Source organism: Octodon degus, unplaced genomic scaffold, assembly GCF_000260255.1.
Source record: "Octodon degus isolate 3935 unplaced genomic scaffold, OctDeg1.0 scaffold00058, whole genome shotgun sequence".
Taxonomy (NCBI): Eukaryota; Metazoa; Chordata; class Mammalia; order Rodentia; family Octodontidae; genus Octodon; species Octodon degus.
The window spans coordinates 2,669,394-2,686,388 of NW_004524634.1; the positions used below are offsets into that span (position 1 = coordinate 2,669,394).

The 16,995-nt window shown below is 46.0% G+C and overlaps 1 protein-coding gene across 17 annotated transcripts in view; it reads left to right on the forward strand.

Moving 5' to 3' along the window:
- Positions 1 to 16,995, forward strand: part of Dysf (dysferlin) — a 233,667-nt gene that overhangs the window by 78,778 nt on the left and 137,894 nt on the right. For all 17 annotated transcript variants that reach the window (XM_023718431.1, XM_004634069.2, XM_004634066.2 and 14 more), the window contains 4 exons: positions 2,219 to 2,322; positions 9,039 to 9,107; positions 9,255 to 9,298; positions 14,196 to 14,278. In XM_023718431.1, coding sequence (XP_023574199.1) covers positions 2,219 to 2,322; positions 9,039 to 9,107; positions 9,255 to 9,298; positions 14,196 to 14,278 — 300 coding nt within the window. The remainder of the gene's footprint in view (positions 1 to 2,218; positions 2,323 to 9,038; positions 9,108 to 9,254; positions 9,299 to 14,195; positions 14,279 to 16,995) is intronic.

The following is a 16,995-nucleotide window of genomic DNA, read 5'->3' on the forward strand; positions in this document are numbered from 1 at the left end:
GGGGCTGGCTGGCATGTGGTGCTGGGGGATTGAACCGCGGTCCCTGATGCTTTAGGTAAGCTTGTTCCAAGTAGGTGCTTTAGACCACTGAGCCATCTCTCCAGCCCCTAGACTTCATTTTTAAGAGGGCCAAGGATATAGCTCAGTGGCACAGTGCCTTCCTAGACTTCATTTTTATTTTATTTATTTATTTATTTATTTATTTATTTTTTGGGGGGTGACTGGGGATTGAACTCAGGCCCTTGCGCTTTCCAGGGAAGCACTTATTCTATTGAGCCATCTCCCTGGCCCCTGAGCTCTAGACTTCACTGATCAGTATCCCCACAATCATCTTGAGGGTGATAGCAGCCACTGGGCTGCATTCCAGTGTCCCCAGACCTAGTCTGGCTCCTGAGCCACTGTGGATCCATTTTCTTGGTTTTCACTGAGGAGGCTGCACCATCTACACACTGCCTCAATGGGGTTGAGGGGGGCGCTCAGCTGCTCCTTCCCCTGTGAGGAAGCCTGGCCGGAAAGTCCTGGTAGACAGCAGCTGCCCTGATGTTCTGAGAGTTTGCACAGAGGACTCCGGGGACCATTGTCTTTCAGATGAAGAAACCTGCTCCACCAGGTGGCCCAACATCCTCCTTGGCCTGGGTCTACGCTGGCCCCAGAAGTCCTATGCACCAGAAAACCCTTCTGTTTCCTCAAAACTGGGTCACCTGACTTGTGGCCACCTTCTCCTCCTCCTGGAAGGCTGATTGTTAAGTGCATTCTCAGCACAGCTGACATGGCGTTGGCCTCACTCTGTGTTGCTTAGGATAGGTTGCTAGGGGAGTTATACAGAATATTCTAGAGCCAGGAGCATCAGTGGGGCTGTCATTCCTGGGTTGGAAAAGGACTCATTCTTTCCTAGTGTTTAAAGGCTTCCCAGGCAACCTGTTGTGAGCCACTGTTTTCGAGCGCATATTAACATAATCAGACCAGTCACTGTTCCCAGCAGTCAGTGAAAACATTTGCAACTTGGATCCCTATTTACAAGTTTGGCATCAAGCTGCTTGAGGGTTTCTGCTGTGATAATGGCCTCAGTATATAAAGGAAATAGATTCCTTCTATACAAGTTTAGTTGGACCAGAATCACAGGGGAAGGTCTTTAAATAACTAATGAGAGTTAAGTGGATATTAGAATACATGTTTAAAAAAAATTCACATTTATTGGTTGCAGCTACGTAGATGTGATGCTAGTGAGTTTCCGCAGGGGTGTGGGGAGATTGAACTGCTTGCTTTTTTTTTTCTGCTTGCTTTTTAAGGTAAAGAAGATTTGTGTGGAATTCTCTACACTGTTGTTTAAATATAAATAGAAACAAAATAGATAGATAAAGGTAGCCTATTTGTTAATCATTACCTGTTCCATTCATGTAGACATTGCTAGCGTCAAATTTTTAACTGGTTCCTTCTCTTGTTCATTCATGTACATATAAACATGTATATATATAAATATATAGGTATGTACACATAATTTCTATATATGTACATAAGTAATCTGGCTAATTCAATTAAGTAGTTGGTTTAAAGAAGCAGATGAAAAGTTTTTTCTTTTTAAAAAAATCTTTTATTTATTTGGTATACGGCCTCACTAGACAGCTCAGACTCATAGTGATCCTCCTGTCTCAGCCTCCCCAGTGCTGGGATTACAAGCATGTGCCACTACACCTGGTTTTGGTGGCTGGCTCGGTGCGGGGCTGGTGCAGCATGTAGTACCAGGGATGGGACCTGGGCCCTTGCGCTTGCCAGGCAGCCACTTAGACTGCTGAGCTATCTCCCCAGACCAAACCTTTTTTTTTTTTAAGGATAAAATTGACTTAGTGATTAAGTCCAGGGAAATCCTTGTGCTAATTGCTAAAGGAAAATGTCCCCCAGGCCCCAGTAACTGCCTTATTATTAAAAAATCTCCAGTGCTTGGCTGTAGTTTACTGCCCTTGGTGATGTAGACTTCTCCTCAGTCCAGTACGCAGCCAGCACCCGGCAGACCTGCTCTGAAGCCGCATGGTGCTGAGGGGATGGAGACCCGGCTGCTGCGACTCTGGGAGGGTGCAGCCCAGGGTGCTCAGGCATGGCTCCTCTCAGAGTCCTCCCTCCCAGGAGCACCTGGACTGAGTCCTGAGGGAGGTACACTGTCCCAGTGCTGCCTGGTTACAAGTAATACCGGGTACAGCAGTGACTTGTGTGTCCTCTCCAGTGGATGATGCCGTGATGGACAATGTGAAGCAGATCTTTGGCTTCGACAGTAACAAGAAGAACCTGGTGGACCCCTTCGTGGAGGTCAGCTTTGCAGGGAAGATGGTAAGAAGCAAGGGAGCAGGAGGACTCCTGTGGGTGAGTGATGGCGGGATGGCCTTGCACAGGTGCCAGGGGTACAGGACAGGGGGGTCCACTGGCAGAGCATGTGAACCTGGAGAGGCTGATCCTGGGACACAAGTGTGACATGAATCCAGGCTTGGCTTTCTGGGACTGCTATGCACACGAGTGTTGACAGGTCTGCCTGGATATCCACATAAAGAAATAGGTGTGGATGGACCCAGAGAGGACAGGGGGACAATGGATGGACAGAAGAATATTTACGGGAAAAGTAAAGAATGGCCTGGAAACCAGAGGTGAAGACATGCAGATAGGAAAACTCTTTAAAAATGTGACAAAACCTTAATTTTTTAACTGTGATGGCAGGAGTTGGACAGAGACCTCTTTGATGGGTGCTCTGGGGGTCACCGATGTGCCACCTTCTCCTTTCAGCCTGCTGCCTGCTCAGGTGTGGGCTGTCATGCCTGTCCTTGTGGACTTCTAGCCTAGTAGCTCCCTCCATAGGGCTGGCTCCTCCCAGCCTCTGTGTGCCCACATCTCCAGCCTTTCCCGGGTTTTGGCCATCACCTCTCTGCAGGGGACTCCCTCAATGCCCTTTAGCTTTGAGCCCTTGCTTCCAGCCCACGCTTCTCCAAGGCAGGCAGTGGCCCTGACTGCCTTGGCCTGATGCCCCTGTGAGCACATAGAGGATGCGCGTCAGCTTTCCTGTTGCCAGGACACGAATACCCAATGTCCGTAACTTGAAGGAAAGAAATTGCTTCTGTTCATGGTTTTAGAGGGTTGGCTGGCTCCAAGGCAGGGATGTCATAGAGAGAAGGTGCTTAATCCATGGCATTTGGCAAACAGAGCAAGGAGAGGAAGGGCCTAGGGATCCTGCATAGGGCAGAGTCAGGGCCCCACTGGCCTACCCAGACACAGCCAAAAGTGTGCCCTACTGGTCAGGAATTTTTAAGCCACTCAAGTTGATGCATAAGGATTAATGGTCACAGAGGAGCCATTTTCTCTGCCACCATCAGCCTCCATCTTGACCCATTCCACCACAATGGCGGACCATATGGGTCTGTTTTCATTCCTTCCTTTCTCTCTTTCCACATTAAGCGGGTCACTTCTAGCTCTCGACTTTGGACATGGCTCCAAGGCACAGCCCTTGCTGGTGTCCCTAGAACTACTGCCGTCTCTTCCCCAGACCACACGGCATTCCTTACAATTGTTTTGCTCACCACACGACACTGATATCTTTTGGAAAGCCCTTGCCATTTGTTCTGTATTTCTCTCATAGTCTCCTTCTGGTTGTGTTTAATTTTTTCCTCGGACTCTTGTATTTTCTGTAAATGGGAAATCAGGTCTACAGATTCTGCTAGGTTCAGATTAAGCATTTTGCTCAGAACTCATATAAGGCACTGTCTTGTGCCTTGGGCTGCACAAGAAGCAGCAACGGTGTCTGGTGTCATCAGCAGCGACTGTCTGATCCCTTGGCTAAGGCGGTGACTACAGATTGCCCCCTTGTAAAAGTAGATAGTTTGTTCTCTTTGCAATTGGCAGAAAATCTGTGGTGCCATTGTGGTTCCAGGGATGGGAGAGCTACTGCTTTTCTGTTTGAGACAGGGTCTTGCTATGTAGCTTCAGCTTCTCAGCAGCGGAGCTACTTCTTTTTATTTTTTTATTTTTTTTGGCGGAACCGGGGATTGCACTCAGGCCCTTGCGCTTGCCAGGGAAGCACTTATTCCACTGAGCCATCTCCCCGGCCCCGGAGCTACTTCTTAACAACTTCTAACCTAATGCTGTAAACATTAATTGGCCCCTTTGTCTTCAGAAAACATTTTCTTGGGAGTTATGTAGGGCTGATTTTCTCATTATAATTTCATCTCTATTAGCTGGCATTTTTTTTTTTTTTTTCTTTTCTATAAAGAAGAGCTTTGAGGGGCTGGGGAGATGGCTCAGTAGAATAAGCGCTTCCCTGGCAAGTGTAAGGGCCTGAGTTCAATCCCCGGTTCTGGAAAAAAAAAAAAAAGCTTTGCTTCTTCCACCCCTTTGAATATCACATGGCCCTCAATTATTAGTATTAGTATTAGTATTTTTGTATTTAGTACAGGGTCTACAGGGTCTTACTGCCTAAATCCGACTCATAGTGATTCTCCTGTTTTCAGCTTCCCAAGTGCTGAGATTACAGGTGTGCGCCCAATCTCAATCGCATCTCAGCATGACCCGGGGGTGGAGCCAGCTTGGCATGTTGGGGATCGAACCCTGGCCACTACGCTCTGCCTAAGCAGATGCTTTAGTCTGCTGAGCTATCTGGCCAGCCTGATAGTTTTTATTAATTCATTGTGTTGGAATCAGTTATTATTGTATTTATATATGCATTATCTTTTTTTTTCTTTCTTTTTTTTTTTTTTTGCTGGCTCATCCCACCCTGAGGGTGGGGCTGGCACAGAATGTGGTGCTGGGGATCAAACTATGGTCCCCTGCACCTGCCTAAGCTTTTTTAAGCAGTTGCTTCAGACCACTGAGCTATATTGCTGGCCCTTGATATCAGCATTATTTTGATGCTGTGGTCTGGAGTCCCTTCTAACTGGCTCTTTCCTCCCCAGCTCCTAGCACAGGCTCTGCAGGGTAAGTCACAAAACAAGGTCCCTTATACTGAAGTGTAGATGCCCCTTGGAGATTCTTGCCCAAGAGTAGGTTTGGTTTGGGCTTGGTCTGATACCCTGTACTGGCTTCAGCACAGGTTAAGACAGAGCCCCAAAGGCTGGCAAGAAGCAGGAAGTGTGGCTCAGCAGTTTGTGCTCTAAGGACTAGGATCAGTTTTTCCACTTCACAGATGGTGACGGTCACATTAATTGGGAACATTCATTGTTTTTGTCCCATGTCCAGCATAGCAGGGTGCTTCTTGGTGACCAGGCCCAAGACTGACTTGCCTTACTATTATTCCCTGCCTTCTTGGAGCTAACTGTCAGAGCTCTGGGGTTCCTGCTGGCTGTGGGTCCTTAGGTTCTGAGATGCTCTCGCTTGTCCCTGGGGGCTTTTCTAGGGGGTACAGATAGCTAGGCGAGATGATGCAGGTCCTGATGGGGACAAGAGACTGAATAAAGCTGATGGGCAGCTGAGCTTAAGCAAGAAATGACACTCCTGTGGTCCCTCTCAAAGGGCTGGCAGGAGTTGAAGAATGAGCTAATAGGGAGGGCAGCAGGTGACACTTCCCTTTTGATAGGTCTGATCTGCTCCTCTCCTCTGTGGTCTTTGGACCTTTACGACCTCTTCTGTCTTCCCTGAGCCATCTCCTGTGGCCTCCCGCCACTCTATTACCCTTCTTCCTTGTCTCATTCTTCTTGTGTGTCACTTTTCACATCCTAGTCCAAAGCGTCCTGTGTGCACGCATTCCCATGTTGCAGTCTGTGCATTTCCTCTTGTGGACACTTAGTGGCACTGTTTTGCAAGGTGTGAACATATCAGGTTTGACCAAGTTACTCAGCCTGGAAGGAACGTGTGTTGGTCTGTGTGACTGTGTGTTTGTGTGTCTCGGTATGTGTCCTTGTGTGTGTGTGTGTGTGAGCTTCCTTCATGTGTGGGTAACAGAAAGGGAAACTACTTGCAGGGCACAGCAGGAGGTTTTAAAACTTTTTCTCAGAATGTAAGAATAAGATCCACTAATTGTTATTTATTTATTTATTTATTTGTGTGTGTGTGTGTGTGTGTGTGTGCGCGCGCGCGCGGCCAGCTCAGCCCACCAGGGGGCAGGGCTAGCTGGCATGTGGTGCTGGGGGATTTAACCGCGGTCCCTGTGCTTTGCTAAGCTTGTTTTAAGTAGGTGCTTTAGACCACTGAGCCATCTCACCAGCCCTAAGATCTACTAATTGTTAAAAAAAAAATGAAGAAATGAGAGGAAAGGAAGATACCCGCTTCCTTGCTTTCTGTGGGCCTCACTGACCTAGAGATGACTGCTGTTGAGTAGCGTTTGTGCGTTTTCCCTTCTCGTATTTTGGCCTTGGCTTGGTTACTTTTCTCTTACTGTTGGGACAAAATTAAGGGAGGAGAGGTTGATTTAGCACACAGTGTGTGGAGGTTCCAGTCCATACTCGGCTGGCTCCAAGGCAGAGTGGCACATGGCAGAGGGCAGCCGTTCTTGGGGGCGGAAAAGAGCAACAAGCAAAGGGAGAAGCAGTTAGCCAGCCTCTCTCCCCTCCTTATGTTTGTATGCAGATTATCTGCCCCAGGACAGGTGCAGCCCTCATACCCATAATCCCAGCATTCGAGAAGAATTCACTTCCTCTTTTACAAATAAACCTGTGACAAGCGCAAGCCTTCACAGACCCTCATGGATCTTCGTCCGTCCGTATGTTGGCTGCTTCTCCACAGGGAAGTTTCTGGCTCTGCCATTATCAGGTCGGAGAGGACCCTTATTTCTAAATATCTGACACAGATGGCCAAATGGTTTCCAGAAAGGCATTACTAATTACATTTCATCAGGAAGTAAAGGAGGCTAAAGAGAGAAGTGGGGGGGAGGCAGAGAGAGAGAAGGAGGAAGAGGAGGAAGGGGAGGGGGAGGAGGAAGCGAGCTGCTGCCTGGCCTGGTGTCGGGGGCAGGGTGGGATGTGAGAGTTGCCAGGCGCTCCTAGCGCTGGAAGCAGGGCTGGACTGGGCTGTTTTCCTGGTCCTAGGACCACTAGGCTAAAGTGTTCACTTTAGTGGCCCACACTCCCTGGGGCCTGTGCAACAAGCGTGGTGATCTCGCTGCTATGTGTAAAGAATCTCTTCTTTTTTTTGGTGGAACCGGGGATTGAACTCAGATCCTTGAGTTTGCCAGTCAAGTGCTTATCCTACTGAGCCATCTCCCCGGCCCCTGAGAATCTCTTCTTTTTAGTTTAGAGTTTTGCCCATTTTTTAATTAGTCAATACATCTAAGCATTACACACATTTACTCTATGTATTTATACATTACCCGTGATCACCCTCTTGCCTCAGACTGTCCAACAGTCTGCCTGCTCATTTCTTCCTTCACAAAAGAAACCACAGCCATTAACTTCTTTTGTAACATTCTGATTGCATCGGGCACATGCAACACATCTGGCTGTAGATTCTTCTGATCTTTTAAATAAAAATGGTTGCATAGGGGCTGGGGAGATGGCTCAATGGAGTAAGCACTTCCCTGGCAAGCGCAAGGGCCTGAGTTCAATCCCTGGTTCTGGAAAAAAAAAAAAAAAAAAAGGTTGCACATTACATGCTTCTCTGCACCTCGCCTTTTCCATTTCATAATTGGAATTGGAGGTTGCTTCATATCTAGGTTTAGAGCTGTCCTCACTTTTTACAGGTGCATAGTATTCCGCTATGTGGCTATACCATAATTTATTCAGTTTGTCCTCTATTAGTGGACAGTGGCGTTTCAGATCTTGTTAATTCAAATTATAAGGAAATGAATAACTTCATATAATGTAATGATAGCTTCATTCAGCACATATACAAGTTGTTTCTGTAGAGTAAATGTCTAGAGGTGGACTTTCTAGGTCAAAAGGAATATATGCATTTGTGAAATAACAGCCAGTTACCTCCTGCAAGTATCAAAATACTTCAGCTTTCCACCAGTGAAATATAAGCGAGGCTTTTCCATGGCTTTGCCAATAGTGAGTTGCTTGTTGAGCTTTTTCAAATCTGATGAGTGCGAAATGGTATCTCATTAGTTGTGTTTGTGGTTCTTTTGCTATGAGTGAGGTTGAGTATCTCCTTATGTGTCTTACCACCCCGTGTCTCCATTCCTGCAAACTGTCTCTTCCATGGACTGTCCTCTCTTTTCTTACTGCTTATTTTCTTTTCTAACACAAGGCCCTAATCCTGGCACCCATCCTTGCCCCTAGCCCCATGCAGCCGCTGCTTATAAGGAAGAGGGGCACACAGGGTTGGCATTGTGCGGAGTTGGGGACGCAGCCCTCTCCCCTAGGGACCTGAAGTCTCTGAGCTAACTCAGATGCTTATTAGATGAGACAGTGCCCATAAACTTCTGTGCTTCGTGTGATACAGGGAGTTTAGGAAATGCTTCGAAAAGGGCTGTTCATTTTTATGTGCAGAACACACAAGTCCACCGGGATCTGTGTATCTGGAACTGAGTTTTTCCGCTATCCCTAGGTGTGGGACAGGATGCCTTGGGGTGCTCTCCGTGGGCTCCAAGGGCAGAGTTGGCACATGAACCATCGGCTTGGGCCTATTTCCAATCTTGCTAGGTTTCTGGTAGGGCTGGTCTGTGCCAGACTGTGGCCTCTAGGGTTTATATATTCATTGGATTTTGTTAAACTCTCAGATGCAGGTGATGGATCTCCTTTTTCTCCGCCATCTCTGATCTTCTAGGGCTCACAGTCTTCCAAAATAGAGGTAGTCTGAAGCTGATGGGCACAGCGGAATGCCTCAAGGAAAGCCAGTCTGGCTTCAGGGCCCCACATTTAGGATTCTTGCCATAATGAGAGGCTGGGGGAGAGTTTGGAAGGACAGTGGCATTCAGACAGTACCCCTCAGTGCAGCTCTTGGTATGTCCTGCCGTTGAGCTTTGTATCTGGTAAGATTCCTGGCATCTGAGTCTATTGCTGTAAGAACCCAGGGTCTTAGGCCCAGCCCTCCAGGCAGCCAGCCTGGCAGAGAATGGCCACTTGCCAGTCTGCCACTTCCTGAGGGAGTCCACGGTCACCATGATGCCAATGCCCCTGCCCTCTCTTCTTTAGCTCTGCAGCAAGATCCTGGAGAAGACGGCCAACCCTCAGTGGAATCAGAGAGTCACTCTGCCTGCCATGGTGAGCTTCAGCTCTGCACCTGCCAGACCCCCAGGATCCCCTGCGCTCTGGCCTCAGGCGGCCCTGGCTCCCCGCCTCCCCAGCACTCTGGATTTGTGCTTGGAGGTGGGGGTGTTCTTCTCAACACTCCTCTTTTCCCCTCCTTAGTTTCCCTCCATGTGTGAAAAGATGAGGATCCGAGTCATAGACTGGTGAGTTCCAAGTGTTGGAGTCTACAGAGAAGACCGTCCCCAGGGTTGGAGAGGTTTTCAGTGTGGTTTGGCCTGATTAGTGTACGCTGGGAGAGGATGCTTCCCAGTGGGCTGGAGCGGTGTGGGCAACTCAGGTGAGCTTGCTCAGGACCTGCTGGCCAGGTGCTAGGACAGCTGCCTAATGGCAGATCAGGAGAGCTCAGCTGGCTGGGGCTGGGAGGAGGCCATCTGGGAGGGCCTGAGAGGTTAGGGATGGATGCTTCCTGGAGAAGGTGGGGCAGGTGGCTGCCTGGCAGGCAGGACAGGGTGTGGTGAGGGCATTCCTGTGAGGAAAGGCCTTGAGCTAAGGCATGAAGCTGGAGAGCAGAGCTTCTGGGACCAGGGTCCTGACAGCCTAGGGGTGGGATGGTGGTTCCCAAGCTGCGGAAGCCAGCAGGTTGCTCAGTAGGTGTCAGTGTTGCAGGTGAGGACAACATCTATGTAGCTTCATGGAAGACAGTATCTAATGTGTTAAGCACCTATTATGTGCTAGGCCTTGTGCCCAGCAAGCCCTTTGCGCACGTGATTTCATCTGATCCTTGACGCAATGGTGTGCTACTCCCCCACAGAGAAGACAGGAGATTGGGAAGGACTGAGTGACCTCCCCCAGGTGGCGCCTGATGTGCTCTTAAAGCTGATCTTTAATTCCTGGGCCAGCTGCTCCTGCTCCGTGGAGGTGCTCGCTCTCCCATTGGAGGGGGACATCCGGGGCACACACATGTGAACTCCGGGACACCAGACTTTCCAAGAGGAGAGAGTTGTCCTTTCTCTGCCCCCAAAAGTCTTGGCTGTGTGGTTCCCTGGCATGTTCTTCTTTGGTCCCAGGCCCATGGCACCCCCAGCCAGGAGGATAATGAGAGACTAAGGAAAAACCCCCAGGCCGCAGAGCCATTAAAGTATGTGCCAATTCCCCAGGCCTAAAGAAAACAGCTTGTGAGAATTAGAGGGAAGGGAGCAGCCCGGGTTGGGATGGGGGGCGCGCGGGGGAGGGGGGGGTGGGTAGCGCAAGGGCACTGACCACGGTATGTGCCACGGGGAAGCGGTTTGGGGAAGAGACACACTTCACATCCCTGTCCTGATCTCTGCATCTTGGCTGGTGATGAGTGTGTGCTGCGCTGGCGGGGGTGGCTGGCAGTGCGTGCCTCCGTGTGTGTGCGCCTGTGGACGCGTGTGCGTGCGGTTGTCCCATGTGCTGCGGATGTGCCTGGCTCGCGTCCGGCTGAGCTGTGTCAAAGGCATCAGCATACTGTACAATCCAAACACATTACCGAATCTGGTGGTTGCGTCTCTGGTTTGGGTTGAAGTGGCATTTTTATTGTGAGTCTATTTTCAGACTTGCTGTATTTTCCAAAAGCAACCCCAAGCCCCAAAACCCAACTCTTAGCCAGAAAGCATTCTTCTGCTACAAGTTCCTATCCCGAAAAATGCTTTCTTCCCAGAAAGCACAGATAGACTTCTGTTATTACCTGACTCCTGGAAGGACGATCTAGCCCATATGGCTTTTTCTCTGTAACTTAATTTTCCTTTCAGTCCTTTAAAAAAATTTCCTTTTCATTAAAGAACAAGAGTCTCCAACGTCACTTCCCACCTTTATAAAAATGTCTCCCCTACTCTTTCCCCCTCTTCTGACTTGGAGGAGGCCCGAGGTCAGAAGGCCAAGGCCTCTTTCTCTTCCAGGCCTTGTGAGGACCCCTCCCTTACCCCCAGCCAGGTATGGGGTGGGTAATCTCAAGGCAGGCTGCATTTCCCAGCTCTCACTAGCGTTACTCACCAGGAACTGCCTTGCAGATGTGTGCCGACAGCTCACGCTTCTTCATGGGGCCCGGCCCTGCTGGGAAACTTCAGAATTAAAGTGTAATCACTTTCCTAGGAAATTCAGAGATGAAAACAACTCGCTCATTGGAGAGAGACTGGTGTGTTTTATGAGATTAGGATTTGAAAGGCAAAAGTTAACCTGCTCAGCTGTGTCTCTCACAGCGGAGCTGGGCTGAAACCTCTTTGGAAGCTGCTCAGGGCTGGAGTACACAGAGCTAGGAGACAGGGCCACTACGAGGCCGTGAGCACACACTGAGACACTATCTGCGGGCCATGGGTCTTGCCCAGCTTGTGTTTCTCAGCCTCAGCACATTTGGGACTGGCTTGTCGTTTGTCATGGGGCTGTCCTGGGCATCATAAACTGTTTGGTAGCATACCTGGCTTCTATACACTGGAGTCTGGTAGTCTCTCCTCACACCAAAACATCTCCAGATGTAGCCATACCTTCTAGGGGATCATAACCAGCAGGTTGGAAACCTCAGATCTGGCCTGTTGGTGAGGCAGCAGGCGGCTGCTCCAAAGCTCTGGTTTCTGGCAGGCCTGTCTGCCCTCCTATTGCAGTGTTGCCCTCTTTGCAGATAATTTGACCTTCTTGACCTTGGCATCTTCATCTGCAATGGTGGCTAATCATCCCACCTGCCTGGCAGGGTTGATGTGAAGATTAAGTGAGCTAACTCACAGGATGTTTTAGGGCCATGATTGACTTAGTAAAGGCCAGACATGTGATTATTATAGAGGGGTTCAGAGAAAGGGTCTGCATAGGACATAGCCTGCTAAGGGGGTGATTAGTTCTGGGGCTCTACCTGTGCTAGAGATGAGAAGCCAAGAACAGCCTGGGCTGTGGTCTGAGCACCAGCCTGGGAGGCAGGAGGAGGCCTGGCTCTGCTGCCAGGGCAGTGTCTGCACAGCTCTGAGCCTCAGTTTCTTTGTGGGCATGATAGAGATTATAATAAAAGTATTTGTGGGACCAGGCAGATGGCTCAGTAGAATAAGTACTTCCCTGGCAAGCAGAAGGGCCTGAGTTCAATCCCTGGTTCTGCAAAAAAAAGAAAAAAAAAAAAAGTATTTGCTTTTCAAGGCCACTGTGAAGCTTTTGCAAGATGAAAGGTGCTTCTTACTAAACAGTCACATACAATAAGGAACCACCCATTAGCATTAGCTGATTTAAGACTTCAAGGGGCCAAAAACATGCTGGAGGAGACACAGCCCCTTCCTTTAACAAATGCTACCAAGGAAACCTGCATATAGAATACTGAGCCAAGCCCGCACCTCTCACCATGTACTGAAATAAAATTGAAATGGATCAAAGCCCTGAATATTCAAAATAGAAATATATAACCTGCTGGAAAATTAAAATAGGTAAAACTCTTGGAGACCTAGGCATACATAGGCCAGGTCTTTTTGAACAGAGTCCCAGTTGTACAAAGAACAATATCAAGTATCAGCAGATGGGATTGTCTCAAAAATGGCAGAGCTTTTGTGCAGCAAAGGAAACAACTGAGTAAAGAGCCAACAATTTTTGCCAGCTACTCCTTGAACAGAGGACTAATAGCTAGAATGTGTAAAGACCTAAAAAATTAGTCCCTGTCCCAAATGAAAGACCCAATCAAAAAAATAGGCAACTGAAATGAATAGACACGGGCCAGGGAGATGGCTCAGTGGAATAAGTGCTTCCCTGGCAAGTGCAAGGGTCTGAGTTCTATCCCCAGTTCCGCCAAAAAGAAAGAAAGAAAGAAAGAAAGAAAAATGAATAGACACTTCCAGAACTACAAATGACCAATAAATAGATGAAAAAATGCTCAACTTTTTTGATCCTCAGAGAAATGCACATTAAAACACTGAGCTTGGAAGCTGGGGAATAAACGCTTCCCTGGCAAGCACAAGGGCCTGAGTTCAATCCCCAGTTCCGAAAACAAAAAAGAAACAACCCCCTAAAACAGTGAGCTTCCATCTTACTCCAGAAAAAAGGGCCATCAACGTGAAATCAAATAGTGAATGCCGATGAGGCTGGGGGAGGGGAGAAATCCTCCTATGTTGCTCGTGGGAGTGTAAACTAGTACAACTTCCATGGAAATCAGTATGGAGATTCTTCAAAAAACTAAGACTAAAACTGCATCTACCCAGCTATCCCCTTTCTAGGTACCTTCCCAAGAGAATTAAAGACATCACATTTCAGTGATACATCCTGCCCATGTCTGTCGTGGCACAGCTTGTATTAGCTAAGTCTTGGAAGTAGCCGGTATGTCCACCAATAAAAGAATGGATGAACAAACTGGTATTATCTATACACGATGGAGTACGACCCTACCATAAAGCATAAATTTGAGTCTTGTGTAGGAAAACAGGTACACTTCATAACCATAATGTTAGGAGAAATAAAGCAGATACACAAGCTTAAGTATCACATGGCTTCTATTTGAGGAACCCAAGGCATAGAAAATTTAAAGGACAAAATTAAAGATGGATAATAGGAAACAAAGAGATCTTTTGCAAAAGGGAAAGGGACCAAGAGAGGAAGGGGAGAGGCAGTAAGGAGAAGGGAAGGGTAAGTAAAAAAGAATTAAGGTGTGTTGTGTACATGTGCCAACTCCCCAAGATGAATGTGATCGTTATGTACTGCAAACAGGCACTAATAAAAATAAATATTTTTAAAAAGATGAGGTCATGGAGGTTTTTTTTTTTTGGCTGGTTACCTGTCCCCAACTTGCTTGATATCAGTATTTATTTCTTTACCTCCCAAAGTTTCAGCCCTCTCTGGGTCTGGGAATGGGGCCTCCTGAGCAGCCTCCTACTCCTCATCCTGCTTGCCTCTGGCTTCCTGCAATCTGCTTGCTAAGACATAGGCTGATGGTTGGAGAGACCAGTTCCTTCTAGGGCAACCTTGAGTGAGGTTTCTGCCCAGTCTCATCTTCTCTGGGATTACCAGGCCTAAATAACATCCCCAGTGTGAAGACTGGTGCCCTCCATGGTGTGGAACCGAGGCCTTCCTGGATTGGCCCTGTGGTCCTTCCTGTGTTCCAGTCCTCTCTGCCCCTTGTTCTAGGGACCGCCTCACTCACAATGACATCGTGGCCACCACCTACCTGAGTATGTCGAAGATCTCTGCCTCTGGAGGAGAAATAGAAGGTATGTTCTCCCTGTGTTCTGCTCTCTGGGCCTTGGGATATTGTCAGTTGCATCTCTATCCCACATCTTCTTTTTGAGGGTATGCAGATTTTTTTTTTTTTTTTTTTTTAAGATAGGGTTTCACTATGTACCTTAGACTGGTCTTGAACTTGTGGCAGTCTTCCTGCTTTAGCCTCCCAAGTGCCGGGATTACAGGCATGTCTCACTGCACTTGGATATAAGAGAGGTTTTTAAGGCTCTTGTTATTCACTTTCTACAGAGAGAGGCTCTGGCTAGTGAGAGAGGTGACTCGAAACGTTTAGGATGCTCCACATTTAGGATGCCAGATGGCACAAGGTGCTTGCTTCATTTCTGCAGATAAGGTTGGTGGCCTTGGCCATGGCACCCGCTGGATTTTATACTGGCTGACTGTGCTCTAGCAATTTCGATTCTGTACTTGTTTTTATTCATCCATTAAAAATGATCCATTGGAGGGGCCGGGAAGATGGCTCAGTGGAATAAGCACTTCCCTGGCAAGCGCAAGGGCCTGAGTTCAATCCCCGGTTCCGAAAAAAAAAAAAAAAAAAAAGAAAAATGATCCATTGGGCTAGGGAGATGGCTCAGTGGAATAAGCGCTTCTCTGGCAAGCATAAGGGCCTGAGTTCAATTCCTGGTTAAAAAAAAAAAAACAAAAAAACAAAAAAAAAACCCATTGTCAAAACAATGATCCATTGTCATTCTGTCAAAACAATGATCCATTGTCATTCTGTTAAATTTTAAATAGAGAATCTGAAAGAATATAAAATTTACCCATGAAATGACCTATAAGTCCACTACTCAAGAACTATTTCTAATCTGAGACCTTTGTGCAGGTGTGGGTGTGTATAAGAATGTACACACATGCGCGCGCGCACACACACATAAGTACTTTAAAATAGTTTTAAAATATGTTTTTTGTCCCTTGGTGACACAACATAAATGTCCTTTCATGTACACTGTGATTTTAATTGAATAAAAATACATTGCATTTCCTCTTCCAATCATATAAATCTTTTCACCTTTTAAGTGAATAAACATTTCAATGTGTGAATGTACCATGATTCAAATGAAGTAGCCAATATGAAGCTTTTAGGAGTTTCCTAGTTTTCTGAATTACAAACAGCTTTGCTATGACTATTTTTTTTGTAGCTGAATATTTACACAGTTTGCAAGTTCCCTTTTGTATTAACTTCTAGAAGTAGACTTGCTGTGTCAAAGAACTTAACATTTTTAAGGCCTTCTGTCTCTTATCAGTGTTGTGTTTAGAAAGTCTGGGCTAGCCAGGAGTGATGACACGTGTCTGTAACCCCAGCATTTGGGAGGCAGAAGGATTATAGTGAGTTCAAGGCCAGCCTGAACTTCGTAATGACCCTTCTAGGAAAAAGTTTAGAGTAATTTATATTCCAATCACCAGCATAGGATTTTTTTTTTTTTTCCTGCACCCTTATTAATGCAGGGTAAAATAATGTTAGAAAATAGCCTTATTGGGCCAGGGAGATGGTTCAGTAGAATAAGCACTTGCCTGGCAAGCACAAGGTCCTGAGTTCAATCCTTGGTACCGCAAAAAAATTAAAAAGTTAGAAATAACCTTATTAATTAGATAGCAGGAAACAGTATGTTATCGTGTTAGTGAAATGGATCAATGTAAAATTTAAAATATTTCTATATATTTATCCTATTATAAATTCATGTTTTGGGGCATATTTTTGGTGTTTGTGTATTTGTCATTTTTCCTAAGATTTCTATGTGCATATTGATACTAACTTTTCCACTGTTATACCTGTGGTGAATAATTGTTGTCAATCTTATTTTACCAACTGATAGTTCTGACCTTTAGAAATTAAATTTTTATGTAATCAAATCTATAAATCTTTCCTTTAGTGAATAAGGTAAGAATATAACATTTTCTTTTAAAATTGTTCTTTGGTGATGCTAATATTGAAGTTTGAATATTGTTTTCTCTATATTTTGAAATGCTATCTTTATCACCTACTAAATTCCTAAATGTATTCTTAGGCCTGTCCCTTGATTTTCTATTATCTTCTGTTGGTATGTCTGCTCGTTATTTATTTATTTAATTTTTTGGTTTTGGTATCTGGATTATGCTGGCTCTGTAAAATTAATTGGAAATATTTAAAGTCTTCTCTAACATCTGGAATAGTTTATATACCATAAGAATATAGTCTTTTGAGGGTTTGAAGTAATTCACCCATAAAACCATATGGGCCGTGTGCCCTTTTTGAGTGGGTGTAGTAATAGCTCTTTAAAAAGTTTTCAGTTTCTCCTGTGATCATTATTATTTTTAGTTTGTTGCTTTTACTCTAGTCGATTCTAATTATTTATATACTTCTTAGGAAAACATCCATTGCATTGAGGTCTTTTAGTTTGTTTACGTAGTGTTTTGGAGAGCAGGCATTCATAACTTAAACAATTCTTCCTATCTAGTATTTATTTCTCTTGCTCATATTTCTATTGTTTGGGTTTTCTTTCTTTTTTTCTTCTCTCAACTAGCCTTGTTAGCATTTTTAAAAGTCACTAAAATTTCAGTTGTTGTACTCTTTAATTCTTTTAGACTTATTTTGTTATTTCCTTGTTAAATTTTCTAATCTCTTGTGTTTATTATTAGAATTTCTTATTAAATAATGAAGATATTTCTGTCTTATATGTATGCTTAACAAGTCTTCAGCAAACATTATGGA